At 38.0% G+C, this 16,665-nt stretch overlaps 1 protein-coding gene and 1 long non-coding RNA gene across 3 annotated transcripts in view; one reads left to right on the top strand and one right to left on the bottom strand.

Annotated features, from left to right (window-relative positions):
- The window catches only part of LOC127493038 (uncharacterized), a 76,460-nt gene extending 70,584 nt beyond the window's left edge, over positions 1-5,876 (top strand). Inside the window, exons 3-4 of the long non-coding RNA XR_007922964.2 lie at positions 1,646-1,722; positions 2,916-5,876. This is a non-coding gene — a long non-coding RNA (uncharacterized lncRNA). The remainder of the gene's footprint in view (positions 1-1,645; positions 1,723-2,915) is intronic.
- MS4A14 (membrane spanning 4-domains A14) overlaps positions 1-14,591 on the bottom strand; it is a 28,452-nt gene extending 13,861 nt beyond the window's left edge. Inside the window, exons 1-5 of one of the 2 annotated variants that reach the window (XM_008271890.4) lie at positions 14,330-14,591; positions 12,810-12,938; positions 9,765-9,815; positions 6,100-6,249; positions 1,866-1,964 (exon numbers count right to left, since the gene is read on the bottom strand). In XM_008271890.4, the coding sequence (XP_008270112.3) occupies positions 1,866-1,964; positions 6,100-6,249; positions 9,765-9,815; positions 12,810-12,938; positions 14,330-14,458 (558 nt within the window). In that variant the 5' untranslated portion in view covers positions 14,459-14,591. The remainder of the gene's footprint in view (positions 1-1,865; positions 1,965-6,099; positions 6,250-9,764; positions 9,816-12,809; positions 12,939-14,329) is intronic. The other variant, XM_017346742.3, reaches the window with a different exon arrangement.
- Between the last annotated feature and the right edge of the window lie 2,074 nt (positions 14,592-16,665).

A 16,665-nucleotide genomic window follows, 5' to 3' on the forward strand; every position in this document is an offset into this window, starting at 1 on the left:
TGATGAAAATGAAAAGTGATATAGCCATTCTGAAGAGCTGTTAGACATCTTCTTACAAACTTAATTTTCCATATGACCTAGCAATTAAATTCTAGATGCTGCTCCCTAAGAGAAATTAAAATATATGTCCATATATATTATATATATGTATAAGAGTGTTCATAGCAACTCACAGTAGTTCATAACTTTGAATAATCCAAATATCCACCAACAGGTAAATGCATAAACCAATTGTGATCTACCCAAACATAAAAGGAATGAATTCTTTTTAATTTTTTTTTGTTTATTTGTCTTTATTTACTTGAAAATTAGAGAGGCAGACAGACCAACAATGTATTCCATCTAATGGTTCACTTCCCAATTCCTTCAACATCAGGCTGAAGTCAGGAGCCCAGAATCCAGGTCTTCCACATGGATTGCAAAATCCCAAGTATTTGAGACATCACCTGCTACCTCTAAGGGTATGCATTAGCAGTTAGCTAGAATCATAAGTGGATCCAGGACTCAAACCCAGGTATTCATATATGGATTGTAAGCATTCCAAGAAATGTCTTAACAGTTGTGCCAAATACCCACCCCCAAGGATGTGTTCTTGATAGATGTGAAGCATGAATAATCACAAAAATATGTCTCTGTGTGAAAGAAGCCAGACACAGGGAGTACTTCTTAAGATCTCATAGATAAATTTGAGAAAGTCAAAATTAATCTAAGTAATGAGTGCATTGACTGCAAAGGGACCACAGTGAGACTTTTGGGGTGATGGGATCATACTTGTGATGGTAGCTACACAGATGTATATGATTTGTTAAAACTCATTGAATGGGCTGGCGCCGTGGCTCACTAGGCTAATCCTCCACCTGCGGCACTGGCACTCCAGGTTCTAGTCCCAGTCGGGGCGCCGGATTCTATCCTGGTTGCTCCTCTTCCAGTCCAGCTCTCTGCTGTGGCCCAGGAGTGCAGTGGAGGATGGCCCAAGTGCTTGGGCGCCTACACCTGCATGGGAGACCAGGAGGAAGCACCTGGCTCCTGGCTTCGGATTGGCACAGCGCGCCAGCAGTAGCAGCCATTTGGGGGGTGAACCAATGAAAGGAAGACCTTTCTCTCTTTCTCTCTCTCTCTCACTGTCTAACTCTGCCTGTCAAAAAAAAAAAAAAAAATAAGAAAAAAGAAAAAAGAAAAAACCTCATTGAATGTATAGTTAAAATGTGTGTATTTTAACGTTTTTAAATCACACTTCTAAAGAATTGATGTAAAAAAAAAATACACCAAACACAGGGTCTGGATTCATATTTGGGACTTAGAGAGCAAGCTCCGGAGATGTACTAGCCAAGTCAGAATCATGATGTTATATGATGCTGTAGGATTTATTCAACTTCTTTATTCATTCACATCTAAAATAAGGTATTCTGTAGTTTTGTTAAGTTTGAATAAGTTGATGCTTATTGACTAACAATGACTGACATAGTAAGCTCAGTAAGTATAAGGTATTAGGATTAGTATAGATAATATTTAGTATTGATTTTTTTCCTCTGCTTTCACCCTGGTGAGGGAATTGCCTCACACCTTTTTATGACCTAGGTAAAAGCCTCCCATGTCATTGTAATATGAGTTCTCATTATGTCTGATATTTCATATATTTTTGCAGGCAATAAGGAACCATATTTGAACAGAGATGGCTGAGCAAGTTGAGTAAGAAGGTAAAGCATAGTTGTTTTAAATGAGGTAAGTTTCAATTTTAACCTTGTTTGAGCCTAACCTTCTTAAATTTTAGACCTTCATTTCAGCATCTAAACACATGTCTCTCTGAAGCAGAATGTAACTTTTTGTGTGCCAGTAGGAATCTGTACTCATAACATTAGACGCACCTCATTTGATCTTGTCCAGCACTTGCTTCTAAAGCACGTGATAGTCACAGAGACGCTGAACTCCACTATGCTGATGATCAGTAAAACCGACAACATTCCCTGAAAAGGAGGAGAAATAAATGGCATTTGAAATGAAAGCTGTTACCACTTAAGAAAAACTAAGAATAGGAAAGGTAAAGGGAGGAGGAAGAAAGGTTGGAGCATGGGTGGGAGTTAAGAGTAGGGTAGGAGGTAACACTATGTTCCCAAATTTGTATATATGAAATACATGAAACTTGTATAACATAAATTTTAAAAAGGTATAAATCCCAAACCCCTTAAACTCTAGGACCAACTTTGGAAAAACTTTTAATTTAGATGACCCTTTAGTCATTAGCTATTGGAAAAATATTCATCTTATGTCTTTGTTTTTATTTTTTTAATTATTATTTGAGAGGGAAGGGGGAGTGAGAGGGATAGGGATGTGGAGACAGAAAGGGGGAGAGGGATATCATCCAATGGTTCACTTTCCTCTGAAAGACTGCAACAGTTGGGGCTGGAACCAGGAGATGGGAACTCAATCCAGGTCTCCCATGTGGATGGCAGGGACTCAACTACTTGAGCCATCACCTGCTGTCTCTCAGGGTCTGCATTCATAGGAAGCTGGAATTTGGGGCTGCAGCTGAGAATCTAACCCAGGCATTCTGGTACGAGACAAGTCTTCACTGCTAGGCCTAATGCTTGTCCCATTGTGTCTTTATGATGAGACAGGGACAATAAACTCCAATGCCTATGGGGGCAGGCAGACATCTTGAGCAAATCAGGAAGAGAGACAGTAGAAAGTAACAGAATTTATAGCAGACAATGATTATGCAGTTCCAGGCAATTGTTGCCATGCAGGAATATGGTGCCATGCTGCCTATGTTTTTTTTTAAGGAAGTTGGATCCAGTCAATCTATCTATATTTAAGGTGAATTGTACTGTTATTTATTCATCTTTTTGAGTCAAATAGCGCATATCTGCAGTCTGAACATAGCCTGAAGTTGCCATTTTGTATACTCTGTTTTACAGCAATGTTTACAGTGAGAAGCAGCATGATATAGCATGGTGTCAAAAAACTTATACTCTAGAGACAAAAAAGGTTGAGTGCAACTGAGTGCAAGATCAGACTTAACTTCAGACAAGTGACTGTGTCTGTCCGAGTCTCAGTTTCCCTGGAACATGTTTGAAAGCTTGATCTTCACCATTTGTTAATAAAACTGAAATGTATGAAAATCCTTCCATATGTATTTCCTGGCATCAACCATTGAATAAAATAGACCTAGTTCCATTCTTTGTGGAACTTACATGATAGGGGAGACAGACAGTACCAAATAATTAGATACTTATTTAGTAACTAAAGTGCTACGAAGAAATACTTGGGGCTCTGAACTATTATAATGGGGGATTTAACCAGGTCTGAGAGCAGAAGTGTGATCAGGAAGAATTTCCTTAAAGAAGTGGTGTTTGAGCTGAGATTTAAGTAGGGGGACAAGTTTATTAGTGGAAAATGGTAAGCACTGGACTAGGGATCTTTCAAAGGAGGAAAAACTGTTCTCACTGTCCTGGGGTAGTAGGTGCTCTACACATTAAGGGATTCTAAGTAGCTGGAGTGTGAAGTAAGAACAGTAAAGTCCTGTAATAACATTAGAAAGTAATTTGGATTGATATTACAGGGTTTTGTAGGCCTTTTAAGATTGGGGTCTTTTTTTATTTAAAGATAAAGAAAAAGAGAGAGAGAGACAGACAGAGAGGCAGTGTTCCCATGTGCTTGTTCAATCTTCAAGTGTTCACAATGATGGAGTTTGGTCTAGGCTGAAGCTAGGAGCTGAGAACCTAACTCAGGTTTCCCATATAGGTGGCAGAAACTCAACTGCTTGAGTCCTTACCTGCTACCTCCCCGGGTGTGCATTAGCAAAAAGCTGGAACTGAAAGTGGAGCTGGGACACCAAACCAAGCATCCCAACCAGTAGGCCAAATGTCCATCCCATAAGGTATGAGTCCTAATCTTATGTTTAACAGGGAGACGTTCAGTAAAGTGCCCAGATTTACATTTTTAAACCATGGAGGGCTGGAAATAGATAGTAGACCTTCATATATCTGGACATTTAACCCTTTTAGTATACAATTTTTTCCTGGGATATACCAACATAATAGAGAGCAATAGACTCCCATCCATTATTAAAAAGGTAAGAGTTATAAAGATGTATCATGAACTTAGCCCAATTCAGATGGGATTTTATCTGTTAAATTGTTTCCTGAGTTTCCTCTGTAATTATGAGTCTAATTCTGGAATTTAGCTCAGAACACATGACAGAATATCTTGGGTCCACTTCAGTGTGAAAATTAAGATCTTATAACAGTAACTAATAGCTCTTTCCCTTTTCTTCTTTATTGAGGAAGACTGTTTCCCATGATTTCACCCTACTTCCATCCTAAGTGTCCTGAATGTCCATAATATTTCAGATACCTCCAAGCCTTCAAGATGTACCTGGTATAAACAGGATGTAACCCCACAACTTGCTTAAGGAAACTGAAGGAGAGGTCTATTGTAATCTTTGATATGCTTAAAAATAATGTCCTATATTGCTTATTGGGCAAATATTTACAATTATGCATACAATTATATTTCCTGGTAAAGATAAATCATCATCTTTATCCATATAATTTCTGTAATTATTTAAAATGACTTATTTTCCATATTTATTGAAACCTAATTTCTTAATCACTTTCTCCCACTGTATTTTATTTTCAGTGTTAATTGAACAGACTTTTTAGATCTTTTTATTCCTCATTAATGATGAAAAGGTAAAATTTAAACCAATCCTATCAATTAGAATAGTAATCACTAAAACTATTGACTACTATTTCCCATACCAGGTACTGTTTTAATTTAAATAATCCTCACAATAACCCAATCAGGTAGGTATTCCTATTATCTTCACTTCCCACTTGAGGAAAACTGAGGCTCAGGGTGGATATAATCTTGGGCCAGTGTCACAAGCTTATACATGACAAAACTAGGACTAAAATCCAGACAATGTGGCTTCTGAGTCATAGTAACCATCATCTCACAATTGACTTCTCAACCACCGGTTCAAATGCTGATGTAGCTTTAATGATTGGAATAAAAGGGAATCAATCAGGCTCTCACATTTGACCTAATTTTTAAGAGAACATCTGCATCACATTTTGGAGTATCTGGTTTTGTATCCTGGCTCTGCTCCCTGTTCCAGCCTCCTACTAATGTGGATCCTGGGAAATACCAGTTGATGGCTTAATTATTCTCTACTAATCATGTGCAGAACCTAGATTGAGTTCCCAGATCCCAGCTTCAGCCTGCCCAGCCCCAGCTATTGCAGGCATTTGGGGAGGGAATCAATGAGTGGGAACTCTTACACTGTTAGTGGGAATGTAAACTGGTATTACTATTATGGAAGACAATATGGGGATTCCTCAGAAACCAAAGTAGATCTACCATATGACCCAGTCATCTCACTCCTGGGAATACACCCAAGGGAAATGAAATCAGCATATGAAATATGAAAGAGTAAACTGAACCTCCATGTTTACAGTAGCTCAAGTCACAGTGGCTTATATGGGATCAACTTACATGCCCACTAACTGATGACTGGAAAAACAAAATGTGGTATCTATACATGACAGAATACTATTTAGTCATAGAATGAATGAAATCCTGTCTTTTGCAACAAAGTGCATGAAACTGAAGACCATTATGCTTAGTGAAATAAGCCAGACCCCAAAAGACTAATGTCACATATTTTCTCTGATGTATAGTAGCTAATAGATGGAGTGCAAGAATATTTCATGTATATGAGTGAAATTGACATCTTAGAATTCTGTTATTGTTTATAGCCCTTGTCTATATACATGATGAACAGTGATCTTTCTACCTTTCACTGGTTGAACTCTTTATTTAGTGGAGCAATAAGTCTTTGACTATAAATTAAAAATATGTTATCACAAAAAGTATAAAAGGAAGGAAGGAGGGAGGGAGGGAGGGAGGGAAGGCTGGGATGATGAAATGAGTAAGTAATATTATATTCTTAGAATTATATCCATGAGCTATATGAAATCTGTTCTCTGTATATTAATAAAAACAAATTATTAAAAAATAAATTCATGAATCATTACATAATGGAGACAGTTCAGATAACATTATACAGATTCATTGTACAAAATAATGACCACTTACTATGAGAAGTGTTCTACCTATAGCACATAAACCTTCAAAGGAAAGGTCTTGGCAGAATCTGTGTTGATTTATATAGCTGATAATGGTGAGAGTAATCCCAGCCACTGCAACCAAGGAACTGATAATATTTATGGTTGTGACACTTAGTCCCTGGAAAACAGTTTTAACAAATAATAAAATCAGTAAAAACCAAACCAAATCAAAGAAATATCTTCTAAGAAATTCTTAGTGCTTCTATCTTTCCTGATACCTCTCAGTGATGGAGTGACTTGTAATTTAAATCATGATTTGTCAAAGTTAGAAGACAAACTTCTAAAACAAAGACAAAATTCTAAAAGAAAAGTTTTAGAATTGGCCAAGGAAACTCTATGGTTAATGTTAAAAAAAATGTTCATCTTATCTCAACACACCATGGTGGATTGGAAAATATCTTGACCTAAAAATTAGACCTTGTACAAATTAATCTTTTGGAGTCTTAATTTCTGTCTTTAAAGATGAGTGACATCTCATCTAAAGATTTTATTTATTTCATAAATATTAGTGATAACCTAATATGTATTGGACACCGCATTAGGTCCTGGAGATACAAAGATGAAACAGAGAGATAACATCCTGCACAATATAGTTTGAGTTCATTTTCCAAGAAGACTCAAACAGTAACCAACAAGATCTGGACTGAGGCTTAAAGGTGTCCTGTCTTGACCTCAGTGTTCCAATAAAGAAATCATAAAAAGTTCAGATCATCCCACTCAATTTCCTTTATTCGTGCCTATTAATTATTTTGGAGAGGGGTAAGTATGACTAAGCATCTTCAAAGGAAGGGGGGAGCATACTATTTTCTTCAGATACATTCGCAGCACTAGCATTGCTTTTTTTTAAATTTTATTTTATTTAATGAACATAAATTTCCAAAGTACAGCTTATGGGTTACAATAGCAATAGCTTCCCCCCCAATAACTTCCCTCCCACCCACAACACTCCCCTCTCCCACTCCCTCTCCCCTTCCAATCACATCAAGATTAATTTTCAATTATCTTTATATACAGAAGATCAATTTAGCATATATTAAGTAAAGATTTCCACAGTTTACACCCACACAGAAACACAAAGTGTAAAATACTATTTGAGTACTAGTTATAGCATTAATTAAACACCTAGGAGTAACTGTGTATTAATTACAGAGTTCAACCAATAGCGTTTTTTTTTAGCATTTCTTTTTTTTTTACATTTTTTTTAACTTTTATTTAATGAATATAAATTTCCAAAGTACAGCTTATGGATTACAATGGCTTCCCCCCCATAACGTCCCTCCCATCCGCAACCCTCCCCTTTCCCACTCCCTCTCCCCTTCCATTCACATCAAGATTCATTTTCGATTCTCTTTATATACAGAAGATCAGTTTAGCATACATTAAGTAAAGATTTCAACAGTTTGCTCCCACACAGAAACATAAAGTGAAAAATCCAATAGTTTTAAGTAGAACATAAAAAATACTAAAAGGGTAAAGTATTAAGTTCTTTTTTTTCTTTTTCTTTTTCTTTGTTTGTTATATAGTTTTTTTATTTAATAAATGTGAATTTACAAAGTGCAATTTGTGTATTGTTGTGGCTTTCCCACCCCAACCTCCCTCCCTCCTGTGGCCCTCCCCTCTCCCACTCCCTCTTCCATCCCGCCCTTCATCGAGTTTCATTTTCAATTACCTTCATATACTGAAGATCAACTTAGTATAAACTAAGCAAGGATTTCAACAGGCTGCACTCACACAACCGCACAAGGTATAGGGTATTGTTCAACTAGTAGTGTTGTTTTTAAGTTTCATAGTAAAACACATTAAGGACAGAGATCCTACGAGGGGAGCATGTACCCAGTGACTCCCGTTGTTGATTAACAATTGGCACTCTTATTTATGATGTCAGCAATCACCCGAGACTCTTGCTATGAGCTGTCTAGGCTATGGAAGCCCCTTGAGTTCACCGACTCTGAACTCGTTTAGTCAAGGCCGTATCACAGTGGAGGTTCCTTCCTCCCTTCAGAGAAAGGCACCTCTCTCCTTGATGGCCTGTTCCTTCTGCTGGGGTCTTGTTCACCAGGATCTTTCATTTAGATTGTTTTATGCCACCGTGTCATGGCTTTCCATAGCATTGCTTTTTAAAAGAAAACCCTTATGTCTCAATTAATCATATATTGACTGTATTTTTATTTATTGTTTTATGCCTGTTGTGACAAGCAAGGCATTAATATATTTACACAGCTAGCCCTTCCTAGAGCAATTGGAGTCTTGCATGGCAGGCCCCGAAAGTCTACATATGGCTTAATGTTTACCTCAAACCCAGATCTTTTTGCAGGCAGGAATTTTGACATACAATGCACAGGGCCATGCAGGTAAGACATCCCTCTCAATCTTCAGTCTTTTGTTCTCTCAAGGAGCTGCTTTGGTTCCCATGGGACATCCATTAATCTAAGTTATCCATATAAGCAATCCTTCATGTGTATTGCACTTTACAAAGAACATTCTCAGCCTTAGATTCACCTGATCCTCATCACAGGTTTAAGATGTGGACTGGAAACTTATCTCCATTCTACAAATCAATGGGATTCAGTGATTAAGGGATTATGAGCAGTCCTAGTTATCTTTGTCTGCTGGTGTCCAGTTCAGTGCCTTTGCACGCATGACATTCTCTCTGCCTCTACTGGTCCAGATGTCAGAGGTCAAACAAAGAGCTGCTGTAACCTTGGTGTATTTCTCAGCCCTGGGAGGAAGTCAATACAGAGAACAGCTCCATCTGCATTGTCTTGATTTATTTCCATAGGTAGAGATGAGGACATTCATCTCTCCAGAACTTCTCTATAGCATGTAACTATCTCCAAAGGAAACTGGCAGAGGACCATAATAAGAACCATACAGTTAAAATGACTTTGAGAGGCAGCCCATGTCTCCAGGACTTTAAACAAGATCAGAGTGGTTATTGGGGTGAATGAATATTTAAGTATCCTCACACTTCTGTAAGCACTATCTTAAATCCTCAAGATAACACTTAGAAGTAGGTACTGTTCCCTTCAAGTTGACACAGCAGCAAGTGAAAGCATTGATTTGGTCTTAGAATCATCTAGTATCAATGTCCAAGCCTTTTACGCCAGATCCAAGGCAAAGTCTGTTGACAGTTGAAGTGGAGTTGGAGTTGGGGATTGAAAACTACTGGAATCCAGGAACTAGTTTTGAATAGAGCAAGATTTCTCAACCTTGGCCCTCTAGACATTTTTGGTCAGATGATTTTTGTTGCAGGAGGCTGTTCTATGCATGTTAGGATTCTTAGAAACAACTGTAAATTCTACCCGTTTGATGCCGGTAGAACCCCCCACCCAATTGTGATCAGGCAAAATATCTTCTGATACTGTTAAATGTTCCTGGGATGGCGATAGAGGGAAGAAGGACAAAATTACCTCCAGTTAAGAATCATTGAGTTAGAGAAATGTAGAATGGTTTTCAATAAGCAACTTTCTGAGTTTAATTGATGGGAGAATAGGAAATTGACAAACAGGAATAATCCAAACAGCAAATTAGAGATTTGCCTAAGAGATCATTCTTCACTAAAGGACTCACATGCAATGTGATCTAAAGAAAATAGAAGGTTTTTGTTTACATACAAGTCACAAAGAGACGTACCAGAATTCTTCTTGATGTATCGATTACTGTGAAGCATCCTGCAAGAAAAAACTGTACAGAAAACAAGACAAAAGTTTAAACGTGGCGTTTTGAGTTACTTTACAATATAATTTCCTTTGGATTCAAAAACTGTCTGTGGCTCTCCCAGACATTGTAGTCTCTCAGCCTGACCCTTAGGAGGGTGGAGTTTATGTACTGATGTAAGAAGAAATACTCTGGGCCTGACGCTGTGGCATAGCGGGTAAAGTTGCAGCCTGCAGTGCCACCATCCCACATGGATACCAGTTCGAGTCCCAGATGTTCCACTTCCAATCCAGCTCTCTGCTATGACCTGGGAGAGCAGTAGAAGATGGTCCAAGTCCTTGGTCCCCTGCACCCGCGTGGGAGACCCATAAGAAGCTCGTGGCTCCTGGCTTTGGATTGACACAGCTCTGACTTTTGCAACCATTTGGGGGAGTGAACCAGCGAATGGAAGACCTCTTTCTCTCTCTGTCTCTGTCTCCATCTCTTTCTACCTCTGCCTCTTTGTAACTCTGCCCTTCACATAAATAAATCTTTAAAAAAGAAGAAGAAGAAGAGTGGGAAGGGAGGAAGAGTAAGAGAAGAAGGAGAAGAAGAAGAAGAAAATACTCTGTGGGGCTGGTGTCCTGACTGCTCCACTTCTTATCCAGCTCCCTGCTGATGCACCTGAGAAAGCAACGGAGGATGGCTCAAGTCCTGGTTCCTTGCACCCATGTGGGAGACCCAGAGGGGGCTCCTAGCTCCTAGCTTTGTCCTGGCCCAGTCCTAGCCATTGTGGCCCTCTGGAGAGTGAATCAGAGTATAGAAGATCTCTTTCTGTGTCTCTCCTCTCTCTGTATTTCTGCTTACCAAGTGAGTGAACAGGTATTTAAAAAAAATACTGTGCTGAACTTGCTCAACACCAAATAATGACTTTGCCAGTGCCATCTGGGGAAAGCAAAGTCCCTTTTTAAGTTTCAGAAAATAGTGTCCAGATGTTTGACCCAGCTGGGCTTCAAAGAGATCCCTGGGCTCTGGCCTGGGAATAGGGGAAAAGATGTTTTATCTGCCCTTAGCAAGTGGAGGGGGGTTTTCTCAGGGAATACTCCCCTGATGTTAGTATACTTATTCCAGCCTAGTGCACCCATGGAAAATGAGGACTTTGCCATTCAATGTGGAGTCCTTTACTTTTGTCTGGGCATAGGAACCTCCTCTGTGGAAACTGGAGGCATGGAGGTCTTGGGGCCCAAGGACCTCAAGTTGACATACAGAAATTGGGATGATACCTTAGATGCCTCCTTCCACCTCAGTCCCAACGTTAGATCTTCAATTCCTATCAGTTCTACCCCCAAAATCATTCTCAGTGGTGTCCCCCTCTCTCTATCTCTACTGCTACTCAGATAGTTCTTCCCTGTCCTGTTGTTGCAGATCCCTGCCAGTTGATCCTCCCAGGCTGACTGTTTCCATTCTTGAATTCATTCCCACTCAGAAACCACAGTGGCATTTCAGCAAGTCTTCCAATGTCACTGCTGTCTTTAAAAAGTCATCAGTGGATTCTCCTTGCTGTCATATTAAAGTTCTTTGATCTTAAAGTGATCACAAGAATGGGCACATCCAGCGTGAAGCTTATATTAATGGTCATATTCTATGCCACCATTACATACTCATTGGTTTTTCATTTTCTCTATTTCACATTCATCCTTTGGCTTATGCCTTGTCTTTGCCATGCAATACTTTCCATTTTAGCCAAGTGAGCCTCTGTGTGTAAAACACTCCCCCGCTCCCTGGATCAAGCAAGTCCTCCTTGCAATCCTCAGGCCACACCTGGAACTTCCTCTCTAAGAGCACTTAGCGTAAGTGAAATAACACATTTGTGGGGTTGTTTTACTGTTTCATCTCTATTCTCCGTATTAGATGAAAAACTCCACCTAATGCTATGATGAAAAATTCACTACTTTGTTCAAAGAGGGCGTGTTTACCAGTACTCTGATCATATTATATTTATTACTCAATTACTATAAAGAAAAGACTAGTATATGCTGAAGAAATATCTTTTCAATGAAGAGTGGAATTTCAGAGAGCAGCAGGCCAGAACTTTATTATCACTCAAACACATAGATTACACAGACCCACACTGGGAAAAGAAATGGGGAAGTGAAGAGTTGGTGTGTTAAATATTCTACAGTGTGTCATGTCTAGTTTGAAAATCATATTCAATGTAATTAATACTAGGAAAGTGAAAATTCTACCAGTTGTTTTTGAAATACAAATTATAGAAAATATATGAATATTTGTATTTGTCAGAAGAGTATGTTTTTAATAGACAATGGTGTCATTTATTCATTATTTAATCTATTGATTGATTCATTCATTAAATCCTTCATTAATTTATTCATAGAATTGTGCAACATGATATTGGATTCAGAGCATATAACATCAAGTAAAACAGACAATATAGTTGGCCTTTTGTAAGTGCATGTTCTAGTGGAGGAAGCTCTAATGAAATTTTTCTTATATATTAGAACATAACATTGGGGACCAAATTTGTGGGGAATTGCTTGGAAATAGCCCCAAAATGAGGGTTGTATTTATGACTGTATTATTATTTAGATAAGTGACAATCATTAAATTGTCTCTAGTATTTAGAAGAGAATTAGCCATAAAAATCTCAGAATTTCCTTAAGCCATGAAAATATGTGATTCTAAGAGTGATAGCTAAAAATATTTAAATTATTATCTACTCCCAAACTCACTTTCCTATTGGCAGAGAAGAAAGTAGGATACTTGTCCAGCTAAACCCCCATATTGGCAGTGAGGAGCAAATGACTTGCTGTACATACCAGAGCTTAGGGAACTTTTAAGCACTGCACACCTTGAAGTAGTTTTTACTATGTGCAATGACCAATAGAGTTATTTGTTTTGCCATAGAGGGGACTTCATGTGTGATTTTTTGGGAGGGGAAAACTGAATTTATTATCCTAGGATGTAGAACAGTTCAAAGCAGGTTTTATAGCAGTTTCTCAAAAGCTAGTAAATAGTACTCACAATAAGTGCTCCCCAGAATGGGTATCCTGTGAGGAAAACGATAGGGAATTTGGAGGAGAAACTGAGGTAACTAAGTAAAAATATAATTCCAATGCCCAAGATGATCAGAGCAAGCAGGATCTGGACAGCCTGTGGAGAGATAAAGGAGTACATGATGTTAGTACTTCCTCCATAAGTTGCTTAATTTCATTGTACTAACAAAAATCTGACTAATATACCCACATCTCACATTTTCCCCATTAAAAAGTATCCCTCAGTATCTCCAGGGATCGTGGGTATTAGTTCCAGGATGCCTGTGGACACTAACTTCTTTGGATGCACAAGTTCCCTTATATAAAATGCCGTAACATTTCTGTATAACCTGTGCACCTCCTGTATATTTAAATTAGCACTAGATTGCTTGCAATACTTAATACAATGTAAATGCTGTGTAGATCATTGTTAGCTTGTATTGTTGAGGGTATGATGGCAAGAAAAGAAGTATGTGCAAGTTCTGTGCAAATGCAGTTTTTTTTTTTTTCAGCAATATCCACCAGTGAATGATTGGTTAAATCTGTGCATTTTGAATGGATATGGAGGGCCAGTTGTGTTTGTTTTTGGAATTGATGGTCCTCCATGTTATCTAAAAGTCTATGAAGTTTTCTCACAGAGAGGGTAGAAACTGAGGTGAAGTCATGTCTATCTCCCCTTCACCTAAAGACCTAACTGGAGCTGAGGACAACCCAGGTGGCCTTTCCACCCGTTAGGGTCTGACAGGAGGTAAATTCCACAGTGGAACTGGAGAGGCAGTGGCTTTCCTCTGATGTGTCCCTGGCCACACCTCTGTGGCACCGTAACACAGTAGTGATTTTACTGTTACACTAAAGGGTGGGTATTGTTTACAAAACTCTCTCCTAGGTACATTTATATTAAAAATAATTGTGTATGTCTGGTTACCATGTAACTTTAGATAAGGATTTCAAAGAACTTCTGTTGTCTATAATATCACTAAGAGGAAGTTTAACATTACTAATGGCTCTTAGGTACTAAGGGAGCTTCTACCAGACCCTGAAGTCACTTCCTTAATAAGATATTTGGAAAATTTATGCCAGTTTCATGCTTCTACTCTGCCAAATGGATTCCAAGTTCAGTACTAACCCATGATGAAATAGCCTTGGGATTTGCTCAGAGCTAGAGGAGATATTAGAATTGAATACTGTATTTCTCAAAATTAAATAAGCCCTCAGATGCATTTCTAAGATGTAAAACAAAGATTATCTGCTTCTAAATAGAACTTTCAAAATCTACAGAAATTATATCATTGGTTATATATTTGCTTTTCTACAAATGATCCAATTATTTGTACAAGGAACTGACTTAAAAGTACTTGTGATGAATCAAGAAGGATATATTACAAATGGTGAAGGAGGGGAAAAAACAGTCAAATCAGTTCCCTTGCTGAGTGGTGTTTCTTCAAGCGTGCATGGAGAAATAGCTTATTTCCTCCCCTCCAGAAACACCTGTGACTGGAGAGAACTTACCCCCAAGACTTTCGGCTCTCCCCTCAGGAGATCCAGCAGGGTGCTATGAGGTCTGTAGGGAAATGCAGTCAGTACGGTGTCTGATGGTTTTAAGGCAATGGCTCTTTTCCCCTCGGATGGTGACTCCATGATTCATTGGCAGAACTCTGTGAAGAGAATCAGGGAGTGAATGTTGTAGTGAAAATCATGATCTATTTCCCCACCAGTGTTACATGGAGTCCTTAGCAATGAGCCCTTAGCGATTACTACCCTCAGCACTAGAACCACAGAACCAGTCATGAGTCATAGACTCTTAGAATTCTAGAGCACACCCAGCTGCCTGTTTTCCTGGTGAAAGGCAAAGTTACCTATAAGACCAACTCTCCTATTGATTCAATTATAAATTCATGATAAACACAAGATAAATAGATCATGTATACAAAATAAAGTCCCTGAAACTATGTTCATCAGACCTAAAAGAACTCAGAATTATGGAATAATTGCCATGTTCCAGGCACTGTAGACAGTGTTTATTTTGGCATGCAGTAACATTTGTCCTTTTAACAACTCTATAGTGCTGAAACAGAGAATGAAAGTTTAGGGGACAGGGGAAAGAAGCAACACCTTCTAATCTGTCTCCAAACTGTTGTTTTATGAAAACATGCCTCCACTACCCTTCAAAGAGAGTTGCTCACTTCTAGTTTATGATTTGTCTAACGTTGTTTATTATTTGTCTTTATACCACAAAAATCAGTAGTTAATTGTGAATCTTTTACTTCAACCATCCTTATTAAAGTAAAATTGACAATAATTATATGTCAATTATACAATGTACTGTTTTAACAAATGTATGCATTGTGAAATGATTACCACAACCAACCTAATTGAAATATCTGTTACCTCACATAGTTATCTTGTGTGTGCTTGTGTTTATGTATATCGATGATAAAATTTAAAATCTGCTCTCTTTGCATTTTCAAGTTTAAAAAAATCAGCAGTAAAAGAAATACAGAATCAAATATAGTTCCACAATAACAGAGGATATTTTATATTGCAGTAAGAGCAGCAAAATTGATTAAACTATATAAGTATTAATTAAAGCAACATATCAAGTTAATTTTTATGTTCCTATATTTATTATGACTTTAACTATGAAATCATGAAGGTCAGTGGTTGCAAAAAACCAGAAATAATGTATATAAATTTTTTTAGTGTTTTGTAGTTTTCGGCAGTCATGGTTTTTTCTTTTTTCTTTCTTTTTTTTAAAGATTTATTTTATTTATTTGAAAGACAGAGTTACAGAGAGAGGTCAAGACAGAGAGAGGTCTTCCATCCAATGGTTCACTCCCCAGATTGCTGAAATGGCTGGAACTGCGCCAATCCAAAGCCAGGAGCCAGGAGCTTCTTCCAGGTCTCCCAAGTGGGTGCAGGGGTCCAAGGACTTGGGCTATCTTCCACTGCTCTCCCAGGCCATAGCAGAGAGCTGGATCAGAAGTGGAGCAGTGGGGACTAGAACCAGCGCCCATTTGGGATGCTGGCGCTTCAGGCCAGGGCTTTAACCCACTGCGCCACAGTGCCGGCACCGGCAGTCATGGTTTTTCAACCTTGGAACTACTGGCATTTGAACACAATAATTCTTTGTTGTGGGGTATTGTTCTCTGTGTCATAAAATATGTAGCAGCATCTCTGGCCCCTACCATTAGATGCTAGCAGCATATACCAGGTTGTGACAACCAAGAATTGTGTACAAACATTGCCAAATATCCCTGGGGACAAAATTATTACAAGTTGAGAACCACTGATGTATAGAAATAATTATAGATTCTCTCATTAATTTTTCATATGGAAGGCCTCTTTGTTTCTTGTACTCAAACTTTGGAAAAGATAAATATTTTTCAATATATCATTTTTCTGCCAATGTTCAATCAGGTCATTTTTAACTTATATACCTAAACAAAACAACATGTGGAGGAAAATTATATTTAGATTTTAGAAGAATGGACAAAACATGAAGTCATAGGGAGGAGTTTTAAAAACCATGCAGTGAAACTGGAAAGGATCAAATAAATTGATGAATTCCTAAATACATATAAACTATCAAGACTAAGTCAAGAATATATCCTTCCTGAACTATGGTCTTTATGCTTGTTATTTGTGTGGTCTTTATACTTTTTATTTGTTAAACTATTTTTATACAACCAATAATGTCTTCCTTTTTTTCTTTTTAAATAATATAAAGAGAACAGATTTCATGTATTTCACAGGTATGGTTCTAAGAACATATCCATACTTCTCTCCCTGCTTTCCCTCCATCAATCTCCTTTCTTCCTTCCTTCCTTTTTTTTATTTAATTTTTG

This window comes from Oryctolagus cuniculus, chromosome 1, assembly GCF_964237555.1.
Source record: "Oryctolagus cuniculus chromosome 1, mOryCun1.1, whole genome shotgun sequence".
Taxonomy (NCBI): Eukaryota; Metazoa; Chordata; class Mammalia; order Lagomorpha; family Leporidae; genus Oryctolagus; species Oryctolagus cuniculus.